General features: G+C 38.5%; 1 protein-coding gene across 1 annotated transcript; it reads right to left on the bottom strand.

Moving 5' to 3' along the window:
- Positions 1 to 568: 568 nt before the first annotated feature.
- LOC111232054 (MAU2 chromatid cohesion factor homolog) lies at positions 569 to 8412 on the bottom strand. Its single transcript, XM_022759403.1, has 18 exons — positions 8161 to 8412; positions 7758 to 7841; positions 7440 to 7535; positions 7098 to 7192; positions 6336 to 6363; positions 5940 to 6095; positions 5599 to 5745; positions 5314 to 5404; positions 5065 to 5168; positions 4789 to 4866; positions 4155 to 4220; positions 3943 to 4026; positions 3443 to 3492; positions 3261 to 3338; positions 3063 to 3174; positions 2419 to 2509; positions 2087 to 2214; positions 569 to 1915 (listed from the first exon to the last, which is right to left on the bottom strand). Exons 1-18 carry the CDS (start codon positions 8392 to 8394, stop codon positions 1841 to 1843), a joined length of 1797 nt encoding a protein of 598 aa, XP_022615124.1. The 5' UTR covers positions 8395 to 8412; the 3' UTR covers positions 569 to 1840.
- Positions 8413 to 8891: the final 479 nt, after the last annotated feature.

Below are 8891 nucleotides of genomic sequence, written 5' to 3'. Positions count from 1 at the left end.
GAAAATACATAAATTCAGTTATAATTAACAACTGACTTAGTCATATACTGGAATTATTTTGATGGTACATTCCAGCCACATATATTTATGTAGTCTTTAAAATCCTTATATATTTTCTTCCATAAGTGTTGGTTCTTGTTTTTAATAAATGTACAGAACGTTAAACTAAAAAGAATTAGAGTACATAGACTTTAACAATGTGCATACCCTTAAAAACTCTAGCACCACCTAAAGACTGCTTGTAAGACATGCTCACCACTAACTCTTGGTGTAACTACCACAGTAGTTGGTGACTTATGCATCATACAGCCACTAGTATTCACTCAGTTTCTTTCCCATTGTTTTGCAGTGTTTACCATGTCCGAACGTCATGAGTAGGATGAGTAGCTCAGTTTGGCTTGCTAGTATTTGCAGGCTTGTATGTATGTAGATAGTGCCTGTCCAATCAACATAATTAACTGAGCATATCTCTTATACACACAGGCCCTAAACCAGCTTAAACATAAAACCCAACACAACTGATTCAATACACTCAACTGTTATGTCTACAAAGTCAAAGGGAAATCAGTTAATTACAAACTTTCAATCATATTTTTATTGGAAAATTATTGAAAACAACATAAGCATTAAAAACGTAGGCATTGGATAGAATATGGCTAGTACTCAAGCTTAAACTGTGTCCTTACAGAGTGCCTTAAATACCAAGCATTGAGATTTCTACATAGGATAGCTAAAAATACATATCACACTTTACTAAATTGACTTTATAAAAAGTCACTGTACAATAAAGGTTCAACAAGTGATGAATCTATACAAACATACTGTAAAGAAACCATTTAGTAGATCTATCAGGACAAATTAAAATATAACAAAATAAAATAAATTCACTTTTTGAATATCTGAAGATTATTGTGAGCTCCAAAAGTCTAAACAAAATTTGTAAAAATTAATAAATCAACAGGGATTCATATATTATGGAACTTCAAAAAAATACATCAGTTAAATGTGTGTGTGTATTTTTTTAAAAAGGTATGTGGCAACCCTCATAGCCACGAAATGATATAAAATCCAAAAGTAATCAAACGTTGCTCATTAACAGACCCAACAGAGGCATCTTCTGGTCAAAGGAAGAACTGCACACAGTTGATTGTGCACTGTCCCAAAATAATGTACACTGCCAACTGTTCAACTGATTATTCTGTGAAAATATATTACAAGAGGTCTCTATTTTTTCTAATATGGATTTTGTGCAAAAATTATCTACCAAGAATTTAATGTTAGAAACCCAGGTCAGAAACTATTGTACAGGGAGTCCACATCAGTAACTTCCATGCATTAAAAGAAAAACAGCATCCATACAAAAAAGGCAAGATGTAAAATATTTACCAACAGTTACAAAAATATCAACATGAATAAATTAATTTCTTCTACATTTCTTTACTGCCCGCCTATCTACCCCATTGTTTTTCCAACAAATGGAAAAGAAACCTGTCGAATGTAGAGAAGGATTCTCTATATCAGAGGCAAAGAAGCCTTCTTCCAAGTCGCTGCATGTCCTTCACTACTCTAATCAAGAGTCCAACCTTGCCCCTACACCCTGTAAGCATCCATGCCATCAGGGAGGATGAAATACATGTACAACAGTAGTTGTAATTAAAAATGTAATAGCAGACAATCAGGAAGCAATCTTGAGAAGCTAATAAAGAGAAGGCTCAAAGTATGTCACCTGTTAAAATCCTCTCAAACCTCAGCTACAGTAGTCTGATAGCAGGTTGTTAGGCATCAGTCTGTTGCTTGTGGTAATGTACCAGCTACTGTGATATGTGAGACAGAGGGTTCCTCATAGCAGGCTTGCGAGGCTGGTGGTGGGGCCATTCTGGGCTTGGATTTGGACAGGAGGAGGGCCATCAGTCCACTGGAAAACAGAGAGAAATACTGTTATCTCGGCACAACAGCACATAGACACAGAAATAGACACAACATAATGAACGTCTAAATATGTAAATCCAACATGGTACTAGAGTGAGAAGAGATAATGGAGAGTAATATGTAAACTTTGAAAAACACGTTAATCTGCATGACATACACTGATGAGATTATGCTCAGGGAGGCTGCAAGCAGCGATGTGGTCCTGCAGCAGCTGCTGGGAGAAGTTCTGGTGCATCTGGGCTGCTTCATGGGCATCCATAGTGTTCCCGAGGGCCTTGTTCAAGTCTGCAAGCACAACACATTGTCAAAATCTACCTTTGACCACATCTTGTATCTTGAGAAAAAAAGATTTTGTGCTTCAAATGTGATGGCAAAGTCAAGTATTCCCACAGTAAAAGGTCGGGAAAAGTTTGTGCTTTCATTTGAATGTTTACATGTGACAGAACATAAATAATGGTTCACAAGTTAAGGGAGGAGGTCATCATGTACCTTTCAACAGTGCTGAAGACCAAAGTTGAACAGACATATCAGGGATCTTGCTGGCCAGCTGCATGGCAGGTACAACCATGTTGTTGCTTTCCTGAAGGAGAAGAGGGCAAACAATAAAAAACGTGGAAACAGCACAGATTGGAAGCCTTATTGAGACTCAGCTCCCCTGAGTTGGCTTCATTCACTGCTGCTGTGACATGCTGCCGCTCATTACATTTCTGTATCGACCAACAGATGTAGATTAACTGTAGGAGCTAGCATACTGGGATATGAGGCCTGCGTAAAGGCAAATCAGTTCAAGTTCACTGTGATTTATTACAAAAAGTGATGGGCAGTCATACAAAACCGAATAATTTATCAGTGTACAGTTCTTCTATTTTGGGGAGAATGCATAATTGGCTTTATAAATGAGGCACCACTTGCACATCAAGAGGGTAAACAAGAACAGATTGGATAAGCAGAACATTTTGTCTTACCTCGTTACCCGTCAATTAAATGAGATAAGGAAAAATGTTCTGCTCTGGTGACCTGGTTGTTATGACACCTGTTATAAACCCTCAATTCATAGCCCAAAAAGTGTAAAATGAATATCAAATTAGCTTTAGTGCAAATATGAGACCCATTTGTCATGCATTTGGTCTTACTCTGTGGTTTCCCAGTACATAGAAGATGTGGCCCAGCAGAACCAGAGAGCAGGCAGTCAGTCTGTTCAGATCCTCAGCATTAGACATCTTCAGGGTTTCCCTTAGGAAACGTCTGCAACACAAAAACATATAAATATGTATGAGTCCGGGGTGGACCTGTAGTTGTGTTTGCACGAGTCCATTTAAATTTTGTCATACTTGGCCTCGTTGTAGCGTCCTTGAAAGAAGGAGAGGAGTCCCCTGATGTAGAAGGCTGCAGCGCGGAGGCAGTGGGAGCTGAATCAAAGACAAAGACCAAGTTGTTTTGACAAAAAAGCATTGTTTTAATTTAAAGTGTTGTTGCAACATATGCATATCTTAAGAACCCTCACGCTTCTTACCTTACTGGGAAGTTATGGTCTGGGTTTATTCTCTCTAGGAGGCTGTACAGCTGCAGAACAAACACAAAGAAAATATGTTCACAGCTTTTAGAGTGTCCTTTTATCCCCAAAGGTTACTTCAAACTCTGCGCGTTTACTTAGACCTTAGATAAGGATCACTTAAATTTGGATATCAAAGCACTGTATGGTTTGGGACATTTTACAAATGAAAAATAAGCGTAAGTGCTCTCTGGTGGACAAACTATGTAATGGCAACACTGTTTTTTCATTACCATAAAATAAAATGAGTATTTGACATTTTCTTGTTACTCTTGATCAATAGATTTGCCAATATCGATATATCTGTGACAAGCCATTCACCATGCTGATATTTTGGTAAGGACGAATAAAAAAATTAAACCACAGTAATAATAGAGTGTACACTAACCGCTTCTTTTGGAAGTGATTCTACATTACACTGTTGTGATTTAAAGACGTGACCCACTATTACTTTTACTGACCTCCTGGTGTCGGTTTCCTTCCCTTATGTAGACACTGGCCAAGTTGGTTACAATGTACGTCCACAGCTCCTGGTGTGTGGTGAGCTGGAACACAAACAACAATATAGACACATTTAAGACGAGAGAAGAAGAAGGGGAGTGTAAACCAGAGGAGAGAAGAAGATACTGGTGACAGTATCAGAGGAGATGCACCAAAATCACAACGTACTCACCCGCAAGGCCGTAGTGAACTGTGCCTCTGCATTATCCATACAGTTCACTGAGATACAGTACAGACCCTGGGATATGGCAAGAGCAGGAGGAAAGACACGTGTTAGATTGACTATTAGTGATGTGAATTTGTGTGTTTTGGTGTTTCTGACATGTCTACTAAAGTTTCACAGTTTTACCATTGTTTAAAATTCTTATTTCGATATGTGTTTAATTATAGTTTAGTTCGGTTCTTGCTTCTTGATACTCAATGTTTGTTTATTCATTCAATGAAAATGTAATAAAATGATTTTCTTACTGTCGCTAACATAATAGCTGTCTGTTTTTATCATTTGGTTTTCTGCTGAAAATGTTTCCTTAAATGTATGTTCTTTTAAGGTCAGAGTATTTTGAATAAGAAAGCATTTTGAAACAATAAATTCATAGTTATGAATGTAGGGTGATTCAAAAAAGTAAAACAGAAAGATTACCACTGAAAATATTTCTTAATTACATTTGTTTTCAGTCAACATTATAGGAAAATAACAGTTTTAGTATTTAGCCATGTCCTCCAACTTTCTGTGTTTTTTTTAAACTTTCTGACAAGCACAGTTCTACAAACAAATGTGAAAGATGGTTTATATTTAAAATACTCACTAAAAGCGTGTGAAGCTGAGCAGCATGGTTGGTGAATAACCTGGGGGACTGTTGGCACAGCTGACACACCTGTGAGATCTGGGCAGACAGAACAGAGAGCCAGTGTTCACTTTCACATGCCCATTGAAGCATGGAAATAGTTGCACTTTTTTGTGAGATGCTACATAACTGAGCTCTTCATGCTGTTGGATTTTGCTGGACTGCATGTTTCGCATATTGTCACAAATCAAATACAACAAAACCCAATAACTGACCATGAAAACAGAAACAATTTACCTCTTGTAATGCAGTGGCCTTGTGGCCCGTGACGAGTCGACACATGATGATGTGCTCCAGTAAAATGACTTGAAAGGTAGAGAGGATGGGGCTGCAGTCCAGCACTGAAACATGAAGATATATTTTTTTAAATGTACACAAAGAAGTGGCAAAGATGTGTTTTACCGTTCAAAAACCACAATTACTTATAATTTACTTATTCATGATGAATATTTTTCTTAGAAATGCACAGGAAGTGGGATAACTCACTTTTTAGTTTCTCTAGTTGCATAAGAGCCTTGTCTGTGTACTTTTGGGCTTTCTCCAGATAGCCTGCTTGCATGGAGTGCATGACTGTCACCTGAAAAATGACAAAAAAAAAAAAAAAAAAAAGAGTACGCATTTAAAACCGTAAACTAATTCCTAATAAAGTGCATGGTAAAAAACTAAAACTTTTGTAAGTCCCATGGTGTATATTTATGATTTTGCAAGTGAGACGCAGGGTGTTGTTTAAAGAGGCTATATGCAAGTTTTGCAAGAGGGAAGTGGCATTACCAAATAGACAAGGACACACATGTGCTCCTTGGGCAGCCAGTGGAAGAGGTCAGCTGGGTTGCTGGGCAGAATCTCATCATCATGGAGTGTAGAGATGGTCTGGATACACTGCTGTAGCTGCTTCAGACACGGTTTCACACTCTTCACCTGGGGAGACATGGGACACGATAAACAATTATTTCTTACCACACGGTAGCTTTTTACACCCAGACACCTTTTCTATATCCCCAAGATCAATATAAGCATGCATGCTGACCCCCATATGTTAATAGACACTGTGTCATTTAAACCCCTACAACTTAACTCTACTTTTTCTAACTCTTCCAGAATGGATTCCCTACCTGTCCAGCATCCAGGTAGTGTGTGACCTGTAGGACGAGGAAAAAGACCCTGAGGGACTCCTTCTGGATCGGATTTCCCTGCCAATTTTCAACAATAGTTCCACACAGTGTGAGCAGAGGATGCACCTCCCCGAGCTTCCTCTCCATTAGCAGCAACTAAAAAAGAAGAAACATCACCCAAATTAACATTTACAGAATTTGATGTTGCTTTTGTTAATTTTTAACTTAAATGGTGGCACCATTACTGTTGTGTATATACATGTGTTATTATGCTTTTGCTGTGCAGTCACATAAAAATGGAGGAAAAATTGTAATACTGTGTTGGGAAAAAATCTAAGCTTCAATACTATTATGGTGTAACAGCACACATAAAGTGAAGTATAACAGAAGACTCACCATTCCTTTACTAAGGAGAAACAACGCCCTAAAAAAAAAAAAGCAAAAACATCAGGTCAGTTTTTCCCTCTTAAGTTCTTACATTCAGTCAACATTTGTAAACACTTTGTGCCACAGTTGCATTGAAGCAAGCGTGCACCAGTTTGAGGGATCAAAGACAACCTCATATTAAAATGTACTTTCTCAGAGCTGGTAAAATGTGTCTATCACAAAAGTTTTACAACAGCAGCATTTTATGTTGAATGAAATGTAAAAAATGAGAATTCATTATTTTCTATGCAATGCGAACTCAGTGATGTTTTGTGTATGTGATTTGAAAATGTAGTTTTATCCACAGGTCAAATTTTTAATTTGCGAAGTAGCTTAACAAATCTTAGGTTTAGGATATCTAATTTGATAAACATACATGATGTGTCATATATTCTGTGACACTTGCACTTCTGTAGAGGGACTGAGAAGTAAGCAACAAAACAGACTTGCTGTCCAAGAGTTTCATAGTCCACTTCCCATTATCTGGTTTGAGATAGCCTTTAAAATGGCAAACCCCTCTACATGAACAGAGAAACAGAAGCAAAGTGGATCACTGTGGGTGTAATGGATGGACTGAGACTCAAAAATGACAAATTACTTGTACTTGGGCTAGGAATAGTTTGTTTTTATGTGCTTCAGATTAATAGTAATGTTTGATGAAATTGGAGGTGTCATATACTAACCCCTAAAAGCCTTAAATATGCAATCAGTAGTAGATTGAGTGACATTTACCTGGTATATTCTGAGCCCACCACTCTGGCGTACTCAGCTCCAACCCCCAGGAGGTCACATGCTGACACCAAGTCTTTCTCCAGTGTATGAAGTTGCTGAAAGAGACAATACAAAATTGGTGTCATCACTTGTGACTCGCTTACTGTTTGGACACAAAGTCAAGACTAGCAAAAACATACAAAATGAAAGTGAAACTGTTCTCAGACTAGTTACAATATTTTAATTAAGGCTGATGTGAATCTGCTCTGATTTAAAAACACTTCTGTACCAGCATATGAAAATGAGTTGAGTGAGTGAAACAATATGTCATCCCCACCGGGACACGTTTATACTTATACATACCGCCAACTGGAACAACAATCTGCAGTGCCAGTACGGTGTTTGTTGTGAAATCTGGATGGCCTTGCGCAGCAGGGGTTTTGCAGAGTCCACCAAATTCTGAAAATTGATCAGAAGGATCAATAGTAGGATCAATAGTTAATAATCAATAGTGATCAACATTGTTCAGCCTACCATGCATGTAACACAATGAAATTAACACTTTCCAGTACCCTGTCGAGTTTACTTGATGGTAAGAAGTGATGAATGTATGTAGATAACCAAACATCACTTAAACCTCACGAAAATAATGAATGTTAACGTTATTTTAAAAAGGTTTACCTGTTGGCAGAAGAGTTCAGACAAAATGCTGGCAGCTTCAAATTTGACATCTTCAAACTGCGGGACTTGTTGCGATATAAACCACTGCAAAACAAAAGATGGAAAATGTTAGCGGCGTCATACCAGTGTTTGCAATCTTTATGAAGCAGTAATAATCCCATACAGCGGCTTATTTGATTAACACTAGAGAAAGAACGAAAGCGTGTCGGGACGAATACTAAACAATACAGCTGACCAAATACAACACTAACAAATACTGTATTTTAACTTCTCCACAAATGTAGCCTTCCTGAATGGGCAGCTATTTAAAGACTTCCGCCGTTCGCTGTTTTCGCTGCTGCGGCCTACAATCGTCCCCTTCTCCGCTGCATCCCCGCTCTTTCCCAGATCAAACGTCCCTCACCGCTTTCTCCAGGTGGCTGCGGGCCAGCTCGCTGTTCTTCGTGTGGTGGTAGAGAACCGAGCCCAGCTGAAGATGTGTCCGGGCCTCGATCCTCTGCGGAGGCTTAAACTGAAACACAGCCTGGAGACAGTGCACACAGAGCCGAATTTTGGGTGGACTGGAGGTTCGGAAATGCTCCGCAAAGCCGAGTAGGGCGAGGTACCAGCGCTCCGGGGCCTCTACGTTTGACGCCATTTTCCCCCACAACAACAAGTTTTTCAGCGCTATAGCCAGACTCCGGGGTTGCCAGGTTCGGTCAGTCAGGTAAAAAGCTCAGTCAAAGCGTATAAAGACCCGAATGCATCCATTTTGTTTGTATTTCTTCTTTTTTTTTTACACGTAATAAACAATAAACGTATAATACACGCACTAGTTTACTTTATGTATATGACAGGGACAATGCCTATCAATTACATTTCTGACAATATGCCACAGTTAGCCAAAAGGCTAATTTTCATCTTTAGTCCCTGAGCACATACAAAAGATAAGTCTTTGCCAAGTTAGAAATATTTTACATAAAAAAGCACCTTTATAAAAGGAAGGCAAGTGAATATGTTTTCTCAAGGGCTGCAGCTATTTTATTGTGGGGCACTTGTGTTTTTAGTAATTTATATCTTGTGACTCTTACTTTTTTTTGAGGTTTCATGCAACACAGTCAGTTATTTAACACTCTAAGAGGGATCATCATTTAA

The sequence above is a fragment of the Seriola dumerili genome, unplaced genomic scaffold (assembly GCF_002260705.1).
Source record: "Seriola dumerili isolate Sdu_G_001 unplaced genomic scaffold, Sdu_1.0 BDQW01000321.1, whole genome shotgun sequence".
Lineage (NCBI taxonomy): Eukaryota > Metazoa > Chordata > Actinopteri > Carangiformes > Carangidae > Seriola > Seriola dumerili.
This window is presented reverse-complemented; position numbering and strand designations above follow the sequence as displayed.